Below are 23716 nucleotides of genomic sequence, written 5' to 3' on the forward strand. Positions count from 1 at the left end.
AAGTATCCACGTTTGTTTGGTTTTAAACTGATAACTGAGTGTAAACTGGCTACTTGTGAAACAATCTGATCGTAGACCTCGTCTCTCAACTCCAACTCCATTCTCTGGAAGCAAATTGTAGGTCTGCAAGACCGCCAAAAGACCTTTCTCAAATATCAGCCATTGCCCAAAGGCTAAAGATAGCCGATGGGTTCCAACTATTGCTTACATATTATATTTATGAATTGAATATGCATTAAACAATAGATGAGAAACCCAAAATGACTGTCAATCTATCACGATATACTGTATGTTGCTCATTCATATCCCTCAAATATCTTTTATTTGAGCCAGCCAGTTTACACATACATGAATAACAGAAACAAATACCTTTATAACAACACTTGGTGGCTCTTGTATTGTATTCTGGACGTAATGGTTTGAATTATGATAATTCAGTGTATTGACACTAAACTACAGTTGTTCCCTTTTCCCTTTACTCCCTTATGTTTGCAATGTCTGGGAAATACTACTGAAACTCCTTGACGCTGTGGTGATGTAACTATTGAAGTATGTCATAGTGGTAGGGATGTTTTATGTCGCAGCAACATCCTACTGTAAAGTACGTCATTATAACAAGATTTAAAATGTTGTTCAATGGCCTAAAATTCACAAAGAATTTTTTTTTAAAGTTTCATCATAACATTTCAACAACCCTTTGCATGGCAGACACATTTTGACCTGTCATAGTAGGAAAAGTACAAGTGGTACTAATAACACTAACGATGGCTCGGTTCTACGTAGTGAGCCAGTAAGCACAATGCAGGTAAAGGGAATCCAGCCATAATTCATTTTATTATTTACACCTGTGCTTCTCCAACTGTGACATGTCAAACTGTCTTCTGCTCTATTGCAATCATCAGTGGTGAGTTAGAGGACACTTAATGTTGACAAAGGTGCACCTGTACAGTATTGTGACCAGACCCCTCAACCTTTCAGCAACAACAGCGTTACAGCATTGACTTAACTCTTTAAATGTCTTTTAAATCTTTGTTATATTGTAGTGATCCTGTTAGTAGAGATCCTCCATGCTCTCTGTGTGAGTTTATTGTGTTTGAAGTGTTGAATGCTAAAATTTAGTTCATGCCAATGTTAATTTTCAGTATTAACAACAACAAAAAAAAGCACTTTTCTTTTCAAACATTTGTACCAACATTAATTTCTATTATTGGACAAAAAGACATTTATTTTCAAACATCAGTGTTAGTGTTTAAAAATAATTTCTCTTTATTTTGCCACATAAATCAGAATTTTAATGTACTGTTATACAAATCTTTCAATAAATTTCCTTCTGACACAAAAATAACCATTATGTTACACAGGCGCACACACACATACCACATGGACACATGCGCACACACACACACACACACAAACAAACACACATACGCAGGCACACATGCACACAAAACAAAAATGCGCCATTCATGATTTGGCACTTTGGACATATGGAGCAGTTTGCATTGATCTGCTGGTTTGGGTGGCCATGCAGTGCAATAATGTTTGTAGAATGACATCCCTTTCCCTTAGGTGGGCCGTACTCGCCTAAACTGGGCCCAGGCTACAAATATAGTTTACTTGAGACCACATCGACATCACATGAATACTGGTACACACACACAGTTATGGCAGGAATATGCAAATGTTAGAAAATCTTAAAAAGAAAATGAAAAACAGGTCCATACTTCAAAACTCACCTCTGCTGCTTTGTTATTATTTTACCTAACACAAATGCACCAAACTCGACTCAAATGACTGACAGTTGTTGTTTTTTTTTGTTTGTTTGTCTTCCAGAAATAAAATGGACAAATTCAAAGTCTGTATGATACTGTGGGCTCGAATCCCCCAGACTAATTCCTGGTTTAACGGATATGTAAAAATGTGTCATTGGACTCTGTTTAAATAACAGTGAGGTGCATTTTAAGTTGCCTGCACCACATTTCCACATTTCTATCTACTAAATCCATAAAATATATCACGGTGCAGGAAACAGTCACAGGTGGTGGCTGTCTTAAAATTCTCTGTGTTGTAAACTGATGATTTAAAAGGCTTTCAGTGAGCCATGGACCAAAACAACATGAGGAACCAGTGTCTCTTACACCATACAGTAAATGCACCCTGAAACATCCCCTATTCTAACATATGTGCACACAATATGAAATAAGACCGTTTACCACAACAGCTGGTCTACGTCTTTGAATTTGTACATTATTATTATTATTATTATTATTATGTCACATACATAAATATCAGATTTCCTTGCCGACAAATGCACATTGCACACTTACATAATTTGTAGCCTGAATACAATATGTGCTTTTTTATGTACTGTGCATCAATTTTGAAAACTTCTATTCTACATTCAATTGGTTTGTGATAATTACGGCTACAAAATCTTTTGACAGTTAAAAGTCTTGAGTGAACGTGGCGTGAATGTGATTAGATCTCTGTTGCGGTAATTTTGTTCAACAGTGATGTAAACAATCCACTGTCTTTAACTTATTATTTTGTCATTTCGGACTTGCATTCATTTAATAGTTTTGGACACATATGTTACAGAGGCAAGACATTTGAACACAGAGGAAACCTGTGGTGTGAAAAATACGAACACATAAAAAAAACAAAAAAAACAAAACAAAACACAAATACCCCTGAACCCAAAGTCAGAAATGCTCTTTAAAAAAAAAAAAAAAAAAGAAGTATTCTAAATCACCAAAGAGTAAATAATCTCCCTTTGAAACACACATTTATCTGAAACTGATGAGTGTTTGTCAAAAAAGAAAAGCAGCAGATATGAAAAATATAAAAAGAAACAGAAATCCATTTAGTAATTCTTGAGTGGCTTTCCACTGCTGGAGATGGACGAGATCTGAATTCCACTTTGGGACTCTTTATAGGTTCATTACATCAGGCGAAGTCAATTCATCCCAGAAAGAAAGCGTTAAGAATGGTGTTCAAATAGTGTTGTCACAGACATCTAAATACAAAACACGTACAATGTGAATTCTTCTTCGAGTAAGGATTTTAAAAAAGACATAGAAATCAAACAATATTTTGAGGATCCTAAGGCCTGTTTGAAATTGGCAGCTGATGATAAAAGGTTATGTTTCTTTTACATGGACACATTTTCCTTTTCCAACTAACAAGAGGCTTGTATCCAGACAATGACAAAAACCCTCCACATACTGCACTTCTATTCTGTTTGTATAAACCCGACACCACACTGGTGTTAACTGCGTTTGGGTTCTTGCAGCGTGCCATCCAGACTTTTATTTCACCTGCTGAGTACATAGAGGGTTTAAGGCAGCTTGGAAGTCAGTTTTTCTTCATCTCCACTAATACAATGTAATGTAACCACTATCATTCGTTAGTTTTACACCATGGCCATTGTTAAATCCTGGTCTCTTATCCGTGTAAGAAGTGTGATCGCGGTCATCCTTGCTACTGGAAGTTTTGACAGGACGTTGACGTGTGTTTTCTGTCTGTTAGGATTCTCAGTACGTCCAATATTTGGTTCTTTGTCAGGTAAACAGACTCGCCACACTCCAGTTCTCAGTGCTTTCTAGTTCGTCTCAGTGTTTCTGCTGCTGAAGGGGACTGCGCGTCTGCGTCCTGAGCCTCATGTGGCTTTGTCTTTCTGGTTGCAGTTGTTGTCTGTGCTGTTGTGGTCAGTCTGGTTGTCCTGTAAGCCGTCCTGCTGCTCTTTAGCCTGCCGGCGTCTCGATTTGACGGGCAAGGCCACGACCACCAGCAGGCACAGAAGATGTAGGCAGAAGTACCAGGACCTGCATCCCAAAGAGAGACTCATTTAGTTTATTATAAGTTAATTGTTAATTGGAGAATGAACACAGAGCCACAGGTCAGTTTTTTTGGTTTCTTTTCATGTAGCAACATCATCAGGTCAAAATTGAATTTGTCCTTTAAAAACAATGATATTCCTTTTAGACTGAGCTGTATTAAGTGCAAATGTTAACATGCTAATATGCAGTTTCTCTATGATCAAAGATTGCAAACATGGAAAAGAGCTTTGAGAAAAGTTAAGGGGTTTGGCAAATATATATGTATATATATCTATTATATGCATCATAATTAAAACAGGCAATGTAAAGTGGCTAATTATGTGTCATATAGGCAAAGAGGAAAAAAAGTTTAGTGTAGTAAAACAAAAAGGCTGCCGAACATTTTCAGAAATGAGACAACTTTTTGTGTTAAGCTCACCTAAATGTGGAAATAAATCCACCATATCAAACTGTTTAATTTCTCCTATTATGTTATGGACCTAAACCATAACCACAGATGTGAATATTTTTCAGCTTCCACCTCCCTGCTCCTTTAATGAGTCTGTTTTATTTTGCCTGTCGAGCAGCCACGTTCTGATTTAACTATAGCCTTCATCTGAACGACACTGGCCATTGTTGGGTTTTTATTTCATAGCAGTGGCCCGGCAATGTCAAGGCCGCTCGCTTAATTTCCTCCTCATCAATCCTGCGAACCCTACGCTCATTAAGCTGTCTCGTTAACTGTTACAGCCGCACAAGAGGGAACCAGGCTAATGAAAAAGTGTTCATATTTCTACACTGTGAGCAGGAACTTCATTTGCGTGCTTAATATTACAATTATTTTAAACAACAAGGGTGTGCACAACTTGCTCTGCTAATTACTTCAGAGAACAGCAGAGGCTGTTGTATTCTCTCTGGTATTCTGACACTTTATTTAAAAGAAATCCAGAGTCAGTAGTACAAACCGAAGCCGTGCGGCATCAACATCAACACATACGTACCTGTAGAATTTGAGTGAAGGTCCCACAGCAAGTAGGACAAATGGCACCACTGTGTAACTAATGGCAACCTGTGTCCATGCCCACGTGATGACATCATAGATGCACTTGTATGAGTCGGAGACCAGGAAGTGCGGTCTGATGTTGTGCCTTACCTGTAAGAGAAGAAAACATAAGATCTCAACATAATTTTCAAATCTGTAAACTTTAAATTGCACTCCGCTCTTTCTACTGTAACGTCAACTATGAGTTCAACTGACCTAGTTCTCAAATCTTTTTCCCTGCCTAGTTCTCTGCTTATTATCTGCTCATCTCTTTTTTTCCCCCTCTCTGTCTTTTTCCATCTAATAACTCATCAGAGAAATCGATATCTGAAAAGGCCTATGTGGCAGAAGCCAGGAGTTTTATGGTGGAACTGGGTCAGTGGTCTCATTGTCCTCCTTTAGATAAAGAAGAAGAAAGTCCCTGCAAGAACTCACCTACACAGCAAATTTACTGTGCTGGCGTTTCAGTTAATCAACCCTTCCCGAGTAGATAGTCCAGAATTACACAGCGTTTCCCCCCCTGGACCATCACCCTTCATAAATATCCTTGTCTACTTCTTTCACAAGACTAGAGTGAAGAGGTCTGGCTGAGCAGAGATTAGTGGTAATGGCCTCACACTTAAAATGAGGTATAAGCGGTATACTACTTTATCATTACACCCTCACTCTCCATTAAAGGATTTCGGTGTGTGTTTGTTGGTCCGCTAAGTAGCTGTGGTAAATCTAAAGAGCTCCTAGACTCTGGCAGGAAGATGGGGAAGCAAATCAATCAAATTTACTGGCAAAATTTCCTGGAACAACTATAGGATGAACCCACTCTATCATGATTGCTATACAACAAGAGTGTACTACTCCACTGTAGATTGATAAACCTACATATATGTGGCTGAATTTACGATTATACATTTCAAGATCTCTGGGCTGGGAAGAGCTCAAACAGCTGTATGTATAGACAGAAACAGTTTGTGTACTCACTGCACGTGCAGCCATGGTCATGGCGATGCCAGTGAGGAAGGTCAGGTAGTAGCCGGGGTACACCCCGTGCCACATGGCTGACAGCAGGAAGGTAGCAGCAGTAGGGTTTATGGGACAGCGCTCATAACACACCCTGGGGAAAGAACCGACATGGCACACGTCCAGTATTCAGTCAAAACATTTCACATGACTGAGCAGAAACAAATGAAAGGTTATATTCTTGACTAGGAAAATCCATAACTGGAGAATATATATATACAAAAGATCATGGATTGCAATAAAACTCATGAGATTCTTTAATGAGAAAATTCTAATGTATGTTTTTTAAATAATCTAACCCAATGAGGCTTGTAAAATCTTCTGCAAAATGATTATGTGGCATTTTTGGAATCAAACCATTCAAATGATGGTTGCATTCAGACATGACTGAAATCAAAACACTTTTTAAGATAACAGTATAAAACATGCATCTTACAGGTCTCACACAAATTGAGCAAAGTACAGTATTACAACCCGTATGCTTTTACCTTTTGAGCCAAAGAGCAGTCTGGATATTCCAGTTGTCCAAGAACATCTTAAAACTGGTGGCAAACTGAAATCAGAGCCGCAACAATACACCTTTAGACAGCAGTTGTAAAAGGGCATTATCAAGATATAAAGTGTCTCATAAAAATGAGTCAAACCTCAATGTCCAGAATTCTGAGATTTGATATCAGGTCCCACCGCGGGGAGCCATCTTTGTTGTATCCATTGAAGCCAAATCCTGCTGCGTTGTTAATAGCATCAGCTGCAGGAGAAAGGTACAAATGTTTCTGAGTGCTATGAAAGAAACAGCCTCAATGTCTTGAGAACGCATTTGTTTGTGAAGCAATGGGTGACACAACATTACATGCATTTGTCATTGATATGTAACAATGGCTGCAGTTCTCGATTGAACACTAGATGGCGCTGCAATGTCAAGAAATGTTGTGAAATGACATATAGACAAAGGTTGTGACTGGTTAAGTACAGTACAGACTGAAAAAACTGGAGGAATGTCAAGATTTGATTTTCCGACAATAAAATAAAATACATATCTTGGCCTGGACGTCATGTGAAACTCACCAAGTGTCCAGACAAAGTAGTACTTTGGCCTCAGAGCCAGCATGGCCAGGTAAAGGTAGATGACTTGTAAATGGAAGGGTGTGGAGTTGACGAAGTTGTCGTCTATGGAGTGCTCCACTGGGATCAGCTTACACAGCGACAGATAGATGGCCAGCGAGATGGCACACGTACACAGCTTGGAGATGACATCATTCTGAGAGGAGGTGAGAGGAGCGAGCGTTTTAAAAAGAATCAATTCTGTTAAAACTCATTACGCTGCATTATATACAAAAGGAAACAATAACTGCTCGATAAGAGAAGTGATACTTTTACTTTAAACACTCAGTTAAGCAGACTCAAGGTTAACTCAAGTCCTTCAGCTTTCTCTCATGTTTTTTATATTTAGCAATGTCTGTGTTTCGCTCTGTTCATTCCTCATTTGAGATAAACACACACATATACACGCTCAAATCTTGGGAGTGTAATTTAATTATTAATGCATTTTGCAGTAAGAATTCATAAGTAACCTGGAGGTTTAGACATTTTGCGTCATTAAATTCTCAATAATGTTTTAGTTTCTGTTTCTCTAAAGGAAAGTGAATGCATTATAATTACCCTGCACCCTTGTAAAGCTGCTCTACTAAGGGCCTTTTTCCAACATTACAGAAATATGCAATTAAAGAGAATTACATAGTTTAAAGTCCCATTTCGTAATATCATAACCACTCAATGTATTCAAATACTCTCTTTGAGGGTTTCAAGTTACCAAAAAAAAAAGCATTTTAGAAAGCTTTCTGGCCACCGTAGCACAAAATATTGCCCCTATCTTACCTCAGTGTTGGCAGACTTCACCTGCTGTACGCCCTTCTCTTTAATGTGGTAAAAAACTGTGATGTGGTTGCACTGTGTGTGTTCATTGTAAACCCTGTCTGCATACCAGATTTCCTTTCTTCTTCAAACTGATTCAGCTGAAAGTAACTGAAGCTGAATGGGACTGAATTGTGCCTCTTACAACTACACTGCATCTCTACAGCTGCGTGTTGTACCTTGGGCGAGGGTTCGCTCTGCTTGTACTTCCCGTTCTCCTTGCCGTTGGCATTCTCATGGTGGCGTGGCTGGTAGCACGTGCCTTCAATGAAAGCCATGTAGTCATTATAGGAGCATGTGGGCCCTGCCAGGATGCCCATGAAGTTACAGTTGTAGCTAAGGTATTCCAGCAAGCTTGGCATCCGCCTGAAGTGCAAGAGGGAGAGACGAGCATAGACATGTCAGAAAAAAACTTGTGTTATACTATTGTATTGTGTTACATTAATAAGACAGTCCACATTCAAATGTTAAGGACTGAATAAATCCAGGACATCATGCTTGTATGGACTGTGCCTTGTGATTTGATTTAAAATATAATAGTGTAACAAATACCAGGGAATCAAATTATCTTCCGAGCTACTAGCATGTTTTAATCTATCTATTCCATTTCAGCCCATTGTTCTATTCTATTGAACTCTCCAAGTAAAGACGTAAGGTAAAAAACAAGGGCAGACAAGGACAGCAGACACACAGCAGTTAGTTTATACTAGTTCTGTTTATACTACATTGGGTGTCTGCAAGTGTATGACACGGACCCTTACGGACATGGGCAGATGATGAAATTCATGTCACGCACAGCCCCCTTCATGCTCCCTAGCAGCCACATAGATGCACAAAGAATAATTTGGGTTTTATGGTCTTTTGCTGAATCATTTCTTTCCCCACAAAATCTAACTGCCCGAATGGGAGCTTTTGTTTTTGCCTCGACTACTAATTCCTCACCTTCCCCGTAGCCATCTCAGAGATAGCTGTTGACTCACAGCAGCCCAGCGAAGGTTTATAAAACAAAGATTTAATGCCTTTTATTTGCCTGCCTTATAAGGACACTGGCCAGTTCAGCTCATGATCACTGCATTAACTCTGCTTCACAGAAAACAAATATTCCCTTCTTTTGTTTAGCAATTCCTGCAATAATGATATCAAGATGTCAGTCCTGTCTAATCTCTGTTTTGTTGAACTACTGTATGTTATCAACATATTAACCAAGTCCTCCTTTTTACCTCAGCTGCACTGACATCTCCATTAGAAACTGTTAGAGAAAAGAAATCTGCAGTTGTAATAATGCAGGAATGATGGAGGTTAGGGCATTCCTACGATACAGGTCACATGAGAGCAGTGAATGTGTGATTTCCTAGATACCAAGTTCCAAATTATTGCTTGACAGCACCAAAGAGAGACTGAAAGTGGGTGGGTGGGGGTGGCGGCAGGAAATGTGGTGATTTCCTATGCAGCAATATAAGCAATGACCCCTTTATTAAAATAAATAAATTCAAGAGCATCATTTCTCTCAGATTGAGCTCATGGGAAACCTGAATGCAAATTTAACACAATGACAACTTTTTAATACAAACGCAGACATCCTTAATTGACATCAACTCATCACCTAGAGCAGTAAAAACATACCTGAGTCACATACCTGATAGCTAGGTATTTCTGACTGGGTGTCAGCTGCCCATCTCGCTTGGTCAAACCTACAGACAGACACACACACTTTGTACATTTAAAAAAATACATTTAATCTATATTCATCATGTTCTGAAAAGCAGTTTCACATGCGTTATTTTGCCAAATCTTCAAATTCAAGTTCACGACGATGAGAGGTGCTGATTCTCAAGAGTCGAGTGGTATTGCAACCAACGCTAGCCGGGGTCAGGGGTAACTGGGGTAACTGCATAGCAACGTGCAGGAAAGGGCATTTGTGAATGGCCCAGCAAAGTAAACAACACCGGCTTCCTTCTGCTGAGTTAGCTCAGGACGATGAATGAGTGAGAGCGGGAGAGCAAAGAGTGGCGAGAAACAATGACGCAACAGAAAGCGCAGGCCGCTGTGTACATAACCTCGCTAAAAATCTAACACAGGTTGTACTATTGTTCTGGCAGCACTTTTGCATTGGCCTTGTACTGATAAACAAAGAGGAGGTGTGCCATCTTGGCGCGTAGCCAGGTAAACATTAATTTTAGGGGTTACTGAGAAGGTTATTAAAGGTCTGCTCTATTCTTTAGACTAAATTTGTTTTCATAGTTTGTTCTCTTTTATTGCATACTTACAAAAGACCCTGAGCTGCTTGTGGCTATGCAACTCATTAGACTGAAAAACTCATGGCCAGCTCTGGCATCATGGGATACATATTGAGCATAGATCTCTTCTTGCGAGGCGATGTTTAGTTCAATTCTGCTGCTCCTCTGATCCCAGCCAAACAAATGAAAAGATGAATTTTGACGCGTGAGGCTTCACATATTTTGCCATATAAAATAGACATAACAACATGCTGTTCAGTGTGTGTGTGTGTAAGAGAGAGAGAGTATAAACAGCAGGCAGGTATCAGAGTGACAGTTTGCTGAGGATGGGGATTACAGTCTTAGTTTCTCATTAGAGTCACAGTTGCAAGGAGAATCAGTGACCTGAACAGAATTTAAAAGACTATGCAATTCCGTGCTACATACACATGCATGTAACCACACACGCGCGCGCACACATACCAATACACAAATCATTATTAGACCGCTGATTGTGTTCAGCGTAGAATATCCTGAGGGGACTTAAGACTCCAAGTGGGAACTAAAAAGCTGTGAGTGACTCTCATCATCCTCTCAATCTCTAAGCCTCTTCTCGCCACAGAAGCTCGATCACGCTCGTTTATTTTAACCTTGGTGTCAGGTCTACAGCTTTATTTATTGCTCATTAGCACGTGTGGTTTTCCTGTTATGGTAGCAAACTCTCCATTCGCTACAAAGGATTGCGTCAATCCAGGTCAGCTAGTGGAGCAGCGACTGGACGCCGTGCACTTCCGCTTTGGCAGCTCTGCCTTAAAAATCTGAGGGTCTGCTGGTATTTCTGTGGCAAAGGATTGTTGTGCGACACACATCCGGGCATGGTTTATGTTTTGCTAATAAATAAATGTCTAACACTACGCGCTGTTCGTTTTAAGTCAGCCATTAAACTGTTCAACAGAGAGGGAGAGAGAGGGAGAACATAGTTGGTCATTGCTCTATTACATAACTGTGTTGATGCTCTCTTTCTGGTTCACTAGTCCATTGTCAGAACTGACTACTGGCTTGGAAATGTGGCCCATGAGATCTGTTTTTAAACTCCTGGGAGAATTGAACCGGCATTTTCACTTCTGTCACGTCTGCCAGTTTTTTGTTTTTTTGCCTCACAGAGGATGCACACACTGGCACACACAGACACACACACAGACAGGAAACACACACACTTTGAGAGACACACTGATGCTCGCCTTACCATCATGTATCTCAAACGCCAAGCTGGTGATCTTCTGTGTTATAACCATCATGGGCCTAATAAGGACAAGGACAACATACAACCAGCTCATCACAGTGTTTTGACTTTTTCTTCACATGATGACATTTTTCTCCCCCCCCCCACATACTTAACCTTTTATTTGTATGCTTATCTGTCTTAGTTTATAAGATTTATCCTGTTAAACTGATAGTCTCCATTCATTCAAACAGAACTGTTGTATTTTATATGGCAGGGATTTGGAAAGTTTTTGGGTGCATGATCAAACTAATGGCCTTAGCTGCCAATTAATCCATTAATAATAGTAACAGTATGGGCTTCAAAATTGGAAGTTTCCTCTACAATAAGTGCAGGTCTTTTTTATTCTTCAGCTATTTTTTGGCCCTGATTCAGTCAGAGAATCACTCTGCTACACAGCCTGCTTCCTACTGACAAAATTCAATCATTCTTAATCATAAAGCAAGATATATAAAGAATTATCTAACCTGATTTCATGTCCTTTAGCCTGTATTTAGATATATACAACGTTCTGCATCAGCAAGTACAATTTCTTGACTAATTTTATACATTAAAAAACTGTTTGTGGCAACATTAAATTAAAAAAACAGCATCAAGTATAAGCAACAGGCCAGAGATTGTCTGGTTTTTAATTAAAATTTCTTTCAAGTTTTGAGGAAAATTACAACTACCTGGTCCTTGCTATAAGGGTCACACTGACATTTTGAAAAAAACAAAAGTGAATTTGACATTTTCAAGAAAAACAGGGACAGAAGATGAGGTAGTTGAAAGAGTGAAATCTCTGCCCTCGCAGAGGCAGTATGGGTTTGCATTGGGTTGCTTAGCAACTAGCCACCCCCACCCTGCTGGGACTGCAGGCTGTCTGCTTGAATTGTCAGACAGTCTGGAGGAGTGGGAACCAATGGCAAGCAACTATAGTCCCCATCAACGTCCTCCTGCGGACACATCTGAACAATGTGACATGCTCTTGTTTCTGTTTAGCTCAGACTGGTTGAGTCATATCCAACGTTCCCCTGACGCTTGACGTTAACTTCTCTTTTAAGCTTCATTCGTAGTACATCTTGCATTCGAAATGAACACCAAAGGAAGCTTTCAGTTTTAATTAAAAATCACAAATGTTGTAGTGAGCTAGTGTGTTGTTACAGTGTAACTTACCCTGTGAAATCTGCAGAGTACATGCCGTAGTCAAACACATAGACTCGCGTGATCTGACACAATATCAGATAGCCAAGAGTCACCATGAAGCAGTACCTGTGCAGAGAAATAAAGAAAAGACATAAAAAAAAGAGAAGAATAAATTATTAGAATTTGCACATAGCTAAATAATATGTAAAAATAGAAACAGCAAATTTGAAATCTTGCTGCATTTCTTCCAAGTTTAATTTTTAATCTCCAAAATTTGAATCTACACATCGATATGAAGCATTTGTTCTGTGGAGAGAAAATGAACATTGTCCATCGCATTAGCAGAACAATTACTTTGTTTCTTTACAGTACAATACAAAAGACAGTGGCCTCTGCAACAAGGCAGAGAGTTATGGAAAGGGGACGGGGGTCAAAGATTCGACAAAAGGCCAGAGGAGGCTCCAATAATGTGTCAATGTCCGTGGAGGAAGACAGAGGACAACACAACCTTTCAACAGAAGACAGAGTAGCAGTAAAGCCTTTAGTACAAAGCTGTTGTAGAGATCAGCCCAAGTCAAAGCTAGCTAACTAGCATCCCCCTGCTGCAAACAATAAGAGGATTGTTCTGTTCTGAGAAGGAATACAACACATCAGCTAGAGCTAGGCTGCGTCAGAGGTAAGACACAACGAGACCTCTTGATTCTGAGAGCCTACTGTATCTGCAGCCCTAAGATGCAGCGAAGACAACATCCGATCTGATACTGCCGAGCATTTATTAACACAAGATAACACACTTTCAGTGCTCCAATATAAAATATTTTAAGACCTTTAACACTACTATTAATCACCAAACCCTTAGAGAATGCACTGCGAAGAGAAGATAATCATTATACAGTGCACAATATTCTGCATCTTGCACATACAGAAGAGTGTATGGCTCTTAATGTTCACCATATTCCTAGACCAGCTCTGCAGCAACAGGGCTCATTTAAATGCAGCATGTATACATTCAGTGATACTAAGTGTGTGTGTGTGTGTGTGGAGGTGAGTAATTTATTTTTGGACCAATGCAGGGCTTCTATACTGGACACCCAAAATACAAGCGGTATTTAGCCAACATTGTCCAATAAAGCCTACAGTCTTTCTACATAGAATGTTACTTATATGTGTTTCCTATAACCTTGTTTAGTCAATTTAAGTAATCTAGGCACACTTGTGAAACCATCACATTGAACAATGGTGCGTGAACTTTTTCACATCCCCCTTCAATCAATATCTTCTACAATTCCATAGCTCTTTTCACTTTGAATATGTTTTTTCTGTATTTCTGATATTTCATATTTTAAATGTAATTTTTTATTTCTATAGTTATATCACCCATCTAACTCGCTCATGTGTAAGATGGTGAATCTTTTCAGTCTCAAGGTTACATCTGTGGTTGGAACATCTTATCTCTGGAACAAGTTGGGAGTATTCGGTGATTTCCAGGCACCTCCAGACAAATGGCATAAATTTGTACAACTCCCAACCCAAAGTTGGGAGAACTGAGAGCATTTCCTGTCATGTAGAGCTGTGTTTTTCTTCAAGCTTCAACAAACTGAGACTTCTTGGCTGAGGAGTCTTTCCACGACAGCCCCAGTGCTCATTACTGGACAAATATTTATGGATGTTTTTATTTTAAATGGATTTACAGTAACACAGCTAGCTAGTTACTCCAGTAGTAATCAAAGCCAAAAGCTAATTTTGTCAAGTCAAACTTGAGAAGTCATGAGGGATCCTCAGACCTCACTTCGAGAACCATTCTAGAAACCTGGCTTGCATAGCTGTCTCAAATATTCTGATGCCTTTAAGTGATCTGATTCTAAAAAAAGGCCTCAAAACATGCCACTACTTAAAGGTCACATGGCTCAATATCGGTTAATTGGATTCTTAATGGGACATAAAAAAGCAGAATTAAATTCAACGTGCAACCAGGTATATCAGGGTTCAAGTGCCCACAACTTGGAACCAAAAGTGCACAGACTTGGAGCAACCAAGATACCATATATAGCTTCAATGGGTGGTTTAATATGCAGTTTGTACATTCAGGAAGGCTGAGATGCCCTTCTGCACTGCACACTACCAGGATCCGCCCCAGCATTGGACCACAAAGGTTGTGAAAACATTTCTCAATTAATCACCTTTGTGTCTCCTAGCTTAGGTTACTTCTTCAGATTCTTTTTCTCATTCACTGATGTGTTACAACTTGTAGAAAGGCAAATCTGAGCCAGATCGGTTTCACTTGCTTACAATGCACTTTTCTCTATTTGACATTTTCTTGAAGCCAGTGACAAAAGGTTTTCTGTTGACTCTACAAACAGTTTTAATCCTTTGCAAGATCCCCGTTTCGCTAAAAATCATCTTGCTCTACTGGCAGCACACAGCTGCGGTTGTCAGTGTGTATATGGGCTATATATGCTATAGCAACTATATCTGCAGTGGGCCCACCAGGGATCCTGTCTTTATCCTCATCTGATTTGTGTTTGTTTAATTCACAGAGGGGGGTGTTTCATTTCCACTCAAGGCTTTGGATGGAGACGGGGACTAAAGTAGGCTGGCCTCCCACTGTGGGACAGGAGTAGACAGGTCAGTGCACAGACAGGAGCCGCAGGTATGGAAATACACTGTACATGGAGCAATGAAAACAAAACAAAACAAAAAAACAGGCTTTAAATAACCATTTGAACACTCTAAGGCCTCTCCCTAAGGTTGTGTACACATTGTAAATGCCTCGAAGCACACTTCATGCTTGCTCAAATGCGTGCACAGATCCAGAGGAAATTTCCATCTGTTCAGCATGCGACTGCGATGCAGTAATTCAGACACTTATCACTGTCAGGTTCACAGTCATGCTTTCACAACAAAACTCCTATGAATTCCAATTAAATTGCATGCTTATCTCACACATCCAGTAATAATTTTGTATATTTTATCCTCAATTCAGGTCTGCCGCCTTAGTGAAGATAAGTTGGCTGGAGCTGAGGACGACATCAGGGTGATAGCAAATTAAGGGGAAACTTCCTCTTTGATGGTTACAACCACCATCACATGCAACCGATGTCTAGGGGTTGCAAACAGACACTGACCTAAAAAAATACCAGTTTGCCATGTAAATGTGTCAATTTGTTTCACTAAAACAGAACATCCTCTACTAAAATAAAGTGCAATAGTTTACAGTGATCCTTTGAATAGAAGATATTTACATTAAAGCTGCAACAATTAGTCAATTAATTGATTAGTCAATCAACTGAGAAAACTAATCAACAACTGTTCTGATGATTGATTAATCAATTTGATTTGATTATTCCATTAAAAGCATTTTTTTAAGCAAAAATGCCAAACTTGATGGTTTCAAATGTGAGAGTTTGCTGCTTTTTGGTCTCCAACATGATCATAAATGGATTCTCTTTGGGCTTTGGACTGTTGGTCAGACAAAACAAAGCGTTCAGTGACTGTACTTGGCTGTAGGAAATCAGCACTTTGGACAGTTTTTTTGGTGTTTTACGGATCAAACCGATTAATCAAGAAAATTATCAGCAGTTTAACTGATAATGAAAATATTTGTTAGTTGCAGCTCTAATTTACATGAAGCTTGTTGGCATGTCTTTGATTCTTAAGCAGTTTGAGTTACTATAATTTGGTTATGGTTCTTAGCACCTGTATCAATTCAAGAGGTCACTTGCATTATTGTCACAGCCTTCTTTACTGGTTACACCACACCTTATTGTCTTTTCTTTCCTTATTGTCAACCAGCAGGCAGCGCTGTGTTCACACGTGAGGCGAGAAGGAAAGCCTCCAGAACATTCCCTGTTTGCTCAACACACTCAACAGGTGAGCTGTCAAAGGATGTGGGGGAGCGGGAGACTGAGAGATCTGGAGCTGTGAGAGACAGAATGGTATGAAATATGACGCCTATCACTGAACAAAGAGTTTCTAGTCGGTGTAGAGCCACAGTACAACAGGTTCACATTCACGGCCATTCCCGCAGTCCAGGAAAAAAAAAGAGCTTTTAGCAGCTCCATAAAGCTGTCACACTGCACTCACTGTACACTTTCCCCTAGGGGCTGGGTGTCTGGTGAGTGGGAGCCTTTGAGACGACAAAAAAAAATAGGGATAACACAAGTGCTGCCACAGTGCACTGGTCTTGGGAGTGGTGTACTGTACATGCTGTACAGTGTTTCTAAAGTTTGTCCGAGCCTAACCGTTGCTACTGCGGCAATCGAGTCTTATAATAGGAGGTTTTATTAAAAGGGAAACGCGTATATATTTGCATTGCTCTGATTCATTTAATCTCTATCAGCAGTATTATCTTTAGCAGGAGTCTTAGCCCTTAGTGTGTTGTGTAATAAACCATAAAGAGGAGGGATGGCTTACAGGGAGATAGAGATGAAACATATAGTAACAAAAAAGATGGAGAGAACAGGACAAAAATGAAGAAACCTGACTGAGAGAAAGGGGACAATAAGGCAAGTTGGGAGTAGTTCAAAGAGCAAAGGCCACTGCGTGTGTGCTGTCTCAAAAAAGCACACAGCTTGAGTTAAATCTCAACCTGTTGCTGAGATAATGGAACATTTGTTATGCAAAACCCCAGTGGGTTTACAGCAGTGGGTTCAACACCCTCTGCAAACATGAACATGTCAGCGTGTCCTATCTCTGCGGCTCTCCTCCTCTCTGCCCCCGAGAACTGCACCTTCAGCCAGGGGCTGGGTGAACTTTATCTCAAAAATGCAGTAAAAGTGGGTTGGTTTGGCTTGGCCACAGTTTTTAGTTTCATCATAGTTACAGTAAGAGGGACCGGACGCTGCACATCTACCCACTTGCGCATGCAAGAGGCAGAACAGCTGTTACGTCTGTAGAGGGTTTAACTTCCAGGAAATATGTGCTCTGACATTCGATGTAAAACATTGCTGGATGCTGAAATGTCACATTTTAGTCTGGCTATACATGTCCTTTGTTATAGGTCATTGTCAGTCTGTCATTGTACTAATGAGATCTTTCTTTCTGAGAGCGGTTGCTATTGTGATTAATGTTTTGTTAGCATCTATTTAGAGTGCTCTCCCCAAGGGGAAACATCAACTGTATACACCTGCACTCATAACCTTGAATTCTGGTAAAAATAATATCAAAGACAATGTGTGTGTGTGTGTGTGTGGTTGTCTTGATGAGCCGTGGACACAGATGGAAGCCTGGGAGGCAGAATCATCGTCATTGTGACCGAGGCAAACGAATAAAGACGCATATAGGAGATTGATTTGACAGCGCTGACAGGATCTACAACTTTGTCAAACGTCTTTGTCTTGCATCGAGTTGCCCTTTAAGGCGTTAGCATTTCACTCATGCGGGAAATGAAGAGGCTGTTTGCAATTCTGTGCGATTGTGACATTTCTGGGAACAAAAGGGGGCAAACAACAATTCGGATAAATCTTTAAATTAAATTTTGCATCTTATTTGTACTCCACAAGCTCTTACTTGTGCATGTGCTCCAGGCCGGCGAAGACAATCACACTGTAGGACAGACCACTCTGCACCAGGAAATGAAGAGAATACCTGCGGGGAGACAGACAACATAAATAATAATGTACATGATCCTCCCATATTCAACTTTTGACATTTGGTTTCTTGGTTTGTCATCTACTGGAAAACTTCCAAAGACACACGCCTCTTTTGTATACTAAGCTACATTAGACTATTTGCTCTTGCCATCCACATCCTGCTTTGTCATCCCTTACTGTCATTAGGAAGAGAAGAGGAAATTACAGCATTATGAAATCATAGTCACACCATCAGCCATGTGAGGCAAGACCATTGTAACCAGAAATGTGTCATTTCCAGTCAAAGGACTAAAAAAAAAACCAGCCTGACAGGATAGTGATCATCAGCATCACACTTTGTTTTTAATTGATTCCCATGCCTTTCAGCCGCAAGATTCCTTATATCACCATTAGGAGGGAATTGTCCGTGCATGTGTGCGTCTGGAAGACTTAAATCCACCTCTCTCTCTTCCTGTGAAGCACACATACACACACACACACACGGTTCAACAGCAGCAGCAGCTAACAGATGGGCCTTTGAAGGGCGCAGTGTGTGATGCTCCCGACGTCATGCCAACCCCCAGGAGACGAGAGATGCCACACTGTGTTAGTAGTGAGTCAACAAAGAGGGCAAGGGCATCAGGGCTTTGCAAGAAATAAGGAAGCATAGGCCGGGTGAATTAGATGAACTGCTCAGCAAATAAAATGGTTAAGAATGTAGTCATGCCTAAGGGAGGGAGAGGGGGAGATATCTAAAATTCTTACACAAAGGGACAGTGTCAAGCCTGACCTGTTGGTTTGGGTAGTATTAATCAAACATGACAATCTCTTCATATATCTACACAACCTAAAGCAAACTCTCTGCCCTTTGATGGAGGAAAATGTTCCGACTGTTCACCGATCTCTGATTGTTTTCTCCAGTGACATTCAGAAATGAGCTTGTCTGTCTGACGGAGAGGGAACACATCCTAAAATAAACCAACACTCTGCAGCATCTGTGTGGCAGCTCCTCCAGGGCTACGGCCAGGTGCCCTCTAAGACAGCACAGTGTGTATGTGTGTGTGCAATGAAAGTTTAAATTACTATGTGTGAGTGTGTACATGAGAATAAAAGGATGCAAATGCAAGCATGTGCACAGATGCATTCATGCATTACACACGAACAAGCTGTATTGGCAGAAGCTGATTAGAATCCTTATAAGTAATAAACACGTGCATGGCTCTACTCTAAGTTAATGTGACCTTACTCTATCTGACAAGTTTATCTAATAATTTGACATATTCCTGTAATTACTGTATAATTTATATAGGTGAACATGTTTAAAATACTTAGCCCACAGCATTCAGCCAAGTATAATAAAATACCCTCTGCTGGCTTTATAAAATATACCTGCTAATAGATATTTATAGAGGATTATAATGCATTAATTACTATAACAAATAAAAATCTCTGGCAAGCTTTCATGGACATAAACTTTATGTATTGATTCTTTGGCCCCATTTGGACAAACAGGCTGTCATGTCAAACTGACAGGATGAATCATATTTTGTCATCAAGTTGGCCAGTCCATCTTCCTGAACTCTGCAATTAATTATTGAATTTACTCGTCATTTGATATTTGTGTATCTATTTGTATATACTATATCGTCATTTTTACAATTCTTGTTTCGTTGCCCAGTGAACCAGCAGCCGATCACAGCTCAGTGACTACAGTGCAGTCGTTTTATTTTCGAATTCTATATTTCAGTTCCTTATTTTTACGCACATTCATGTATTTCTGTTGAATTGCTAAAAATAGAAACATCTTCTGATTCCAGAAATGAGCCGAGAGGAGGTTTACGGAAGGTTTCAGGTTCTAACATCTTAACCGCCACTGTATATTTATTTACCTCTACTGGATATTCATTTTTTTTCATGTTAAAATGAGATTCATGAAAATGAAATAAAAGAGAAAACCAAACATTTACAAGCAGAATCTGAAACATTTACCTTTAAACTACAGTAAATCAACAACATAAGATATTTTTTATCAAGATAAAACATTGAAACAAAATTATTATTATTGTGATAAAACTACCTACTCATATGAAGAGAGAGCCAACTCCTTTTTCATGTAAATTTATTTCGAAAGATTACAGATTTCCTGTATTGATGACAGATATCAGTGTCTTGTTTCTAATTCAGGAACATATTACACTACATCACCTCTCCCGCGTAGCCACAACAAATGATATCATCCAACCGCAGCTCTGTGTTAGTCGTACTATGTACATGAACCCGTCTGTCTGTAGGTGATCAAATAAAGCCCTATCACCCATTACCTGATGACCAGGTAACATTTCACCTGGTTAGCATTTTCCTACTCGCTGGCTGCCTGTCAGGCTAATGTTTCCTATGTTTGCTCACACACACACACACACACACACACAGCAGCACTTTGAGAGGCACTGCCAGAGGTACAGTGGGTTGTCTATTACAGGGTAATAGCTTTCTAATTGGATATCAGTTACCACCCGATCGACCCATTTGCTTTGGCAAGGATGAAGGGAATGAGGATGGAGTGATGGAGAATGAGAAAGGGAAGGGCAGAAGTGAAATAAGAGAGGGGAAGACGATGGCATAAAAAGGAGAAAAAAAGGTGTAGGCAAGACAATTAGTGGAATAAAAGCAGAATAAGACATGGCAAACTCACACTTATTACTCAAAACATGTCCTCGTTGTCCTCAATAATACAATAATTAACACTGAAATAGGCAATTGTGCTCCTTCATATAAAAATCCACCTTAAAATACTGTTATTAAATAGCACATAACTCATTTTTTTCTTCAGTACCGTATATTTCTCATTCCAACAGGCAACCTACCATATGTAGAAGAAATTGATGTATAATGTTAATTGGCCTATATTATCATTTCAGACCATTTAAGTAATTACTGACTACTAATTATTAATTAATACTGTTTAAAATGTTAATTTAACAGTTAATTGAATTCCCATTAAATGACACAAGTAAGTCATGCTGTGCTCTGTTTTGTTTTCTGTTTCATTTCAAAATTAATTACTCAACATGTATAAACAATCTAATTTCAAATCGATATAAAATATGTTTTTCCTCTGACAAATTATCATTTGCACTTTGTGCTCGGGATACATTCAATTATTATTCAATGTGCAGACAGTGTTCACGTCTATCTGTTCAAATCTAAGTAACAGGAGCTCTAACTAGCTGTTAATGTACAAGCACAACTCCACAAATTCACCATGATGCTAATGCTAGTTTGCCAGCAGACAGTCAGGGTTGGTGTTCACTGAATGTTAGCCCACTCTGACATGCCATTCCCTCTCTTATTCAATCCTTTCACACTCAGTCTTGCTTTCTATGATTATATCAACGACCTTTATGCAGTGCAGTCACAGAACCGGTTGTGTTTTGCCCTAGAGGCTTAAATGGAAAAACTTCTTCCACTAAAAGGCACTTTTTTCCACCTACATATAAAAAAATGCATTTTAAATTAAGGCTGCAACTAAAGATTATTTTCACAATCGATTAATGGGATCATTTTCCCAATTAATGATTACCTACTTTGTCGATAAAATGTTAGAAAATAGTGGAAAAATGTGTTTATGTGTTTATGATTTCCCTTGAAATTGCTTGTTTTATCTAACAAGCAGCCAAAAATATTCCATTTGCTATCATATATGACAAAGAGAAACAACAAACCTTCACATTTGATAAGCTGGAATCGGCTTAACTTTGGGAATTGTTGCTTGATAAATTTAAATTTAGAAGAATAATCTATTATCAAAGTAGCTGCCCATTAAATTTCTCTCAATCAACTATCCGATTTCCCCTCTAGCTGAAATGCTCACATGCATTCCCTGTGGTTTATTGAGAGGCATTCTGGGAAATGTAGGAAATCACTAACTGAAGCAGAAATGGACAAAGCAGAAGTGGCACATTTCATTACATCGTTCATTACAGAACATTTCATATCACAATTACTGAAGCATGAGAGCGACAATATCCTTTCAAACAATTCAGCAGCATATGAAGATGTATTTACAATAACATCGAATTGGGTCACGGCCACATTCAGCAGAAAAAAAATCATTGGCAAGTATCTGATACACAATAATGTGGGGAGGAAAAGAGGAAGGAAGGAAGAAGCGAACTATAACCGGATAGTGATGAGAAAGAAAGAACTGCGGGATAAAACAGCTGACAGCAGTGAGTGACTCACCAGCCAAAGCAGAAGAGAGCCAAGTAGAAGCCCAGCAGAGTGGCCACCACATGTCTGATGAAGGGACTGGTCTTACTGGGGTGGAGGTAGATCCGGAACCACACAGCCATTAGCAGGGCGAACAGCTGACCCGCCACAAAGTTAACCTGCATGTGAAGAGGGGACACAGCACGACAGCATTGTTAAAGATTCACGAAATCAGGAAGAGAAACTGATTGCTTAAGCTGGACCCACACCAAGTTCTGTGATAAGAGCAACATTAACGTAGATAAAGATATGAGAGTGAGACTTCACATGATTCACTGTAGAATATGTTGAAATATTGTAGAGGGTATTAGCACACTGGTCACCGGCTGTAAATACAAAATAAGGTAAAGCCTAGAGCCCAGATACATGAACATAAATGTCTCATTTCTGAAAGGAATTTCTCCAAGGAGTACATGTGCTCCTAAATAAAAAATTTAGCAGCACACAAAGAAATTTAGAAGAACAGTGAAAAATGTTCAAGTAACACAGAGTTTATTAACTCTGTGTTGGGCCGACTTCTCCGCAGTTTATGTTTAACACTAAGTCATTACTATGTCTTCCTGTCTTAGCCCATTGTCAGCTACCACCTGCTGCTGTTTCTGCTGTGCTTTGCTGTGCTGTGTGTGGGTGTGTGCTCAGGTCTTTGTCAAACAGACTCAACTTTAAATACACTGAGGGCAGCCTGATGCAAGATCTGTATTCTGAGAGAATACCGTTTCTCCAAGGGGAGCATCAGTAAGAGAAGAGAAACTGAACTATCATTCACTTTTTTGTGTTGGACCGCAGACAAGAAGTTAATTCATTAATCAGGAACAGTCCTCAATGTGTGTTTTAAACTAGAGCTGCAAAGATTAGTCGATTAATCGATCAACAGTAACTGAATTGATTCAGCTACTTTGGCTCACCACTATCAGAGTGCCACTACCTTCCTCCTCCTTATAGAGGCACTGAACAGACTGGTGACTGTCGGATGAATGGCAAGTGTAGGTGACAAGGAATGCGAGCAAAATAACCAGCCATGAGCAGCTGCTGTCAGACTCAGCTTTGACAGTCACTAGAAGCAAATTCATGGCCCTTTGTAAAAGTTTCTGTGTGGTGCTTGTGTTGTAGCTAAGCTAACGTTAGCAGCTCAGCACTGAGAGGCTGTCTGGTGTGTGTGTGTGTCTACGGGAGAGTGTCAGTATGTAGCCACGGCCCTACTGTTTATCATGTTAATAGCCCCTTTTACACAGCCTGTTCAAGGCTGGAATGTTGCACCTTTATTCCGCCTCGCTGTTCTGTATAAAAGGTATGGACATGGAGTGGGGGAGGGAGGGAGTTGCTCCGCCAATAAGCCGGCTACGGAGGTGGTCACAGATTTCTTCACAGTAACTGTTAACAAAGAGCACTGTGAAAAAATTATAAATGCTTTGCAGAAACTTGCAAGTACTCTTTGACTTTTTTTAAGTGTTATGCTACTGTTTTTGAAT

The 23716-nt window shown here is 39.7% G+C and overlaps 1 protein-coding gene across 1 annotated transcript in view; it reads right to left on the bottom strand.

Annotated features, from left to right (window-relative positions):
- Window positions 1–1242: 1242 nt before the first annotated feature.
- Window positions 1243–23716, bottom strand: part of mboat2a (membrane bound O-acyltransferase domain containing 2a) — a 43626-nt gene continuing 21152 nt past the window's right edge. The window contains exons 2-13 of the mRNA XM_067613713.1: window positions 22221–22366; window positions 17917–17994; window positions 12439–12534; window positions 11248–11303; window positions 9422–9476; window positions 7965–8151; window positions 6940–7132; window positions 6519–6622; window positions 6363–6427; window positions 5836–5968; window positions 4820–4971; window positions 1243–3824 (exon numbers count right to left, since the gene is read on the bottom strand). Coding sequence (XP_067469814.1) covers window positions 3659–3824; window positions 4820–4971; window positions 5836–5968; window positions 6363–6427; window positions 6519–6622; window positions 6940–7132; window positions 7965–8151; window positions 9422–9476; window positions 11248–11303; window positions 12439–12534; window positions 17917–17994; window positions 22221–22366 — 1431 coding nt within the window. The 3' untranslated portion in view covers window positions 1243–3658. The remainder of the gene's footprint in view (window positions 3825–4819; window positions 4972–5835; window positions 5969–6362; window positions 6428–6518; window positions 6623–6939; window positions 7133–7964; window positions 8152–9421; window positions 9477–11247; window positions 11304–12438; window positions 12535–17916; window positions 17995–22220; window positions 22367–23716) is intronic.

The sequence above is a fragment of the Thunnus thynnus genome, chromosome 16, assembly GCF_963924715.1.
Source record: "Thunnus thynnus chromosome 16, fThuThy2.1, whole genome shotgun sequence".
In the NCBI taxonomy this organism is placed as follows: domain Eukaryota; kingdom Metazoa; phylum Chordata; class Actinopteri; order Scombriformes; family Scombridae; genus Thunnus; species Thunnus thynnus.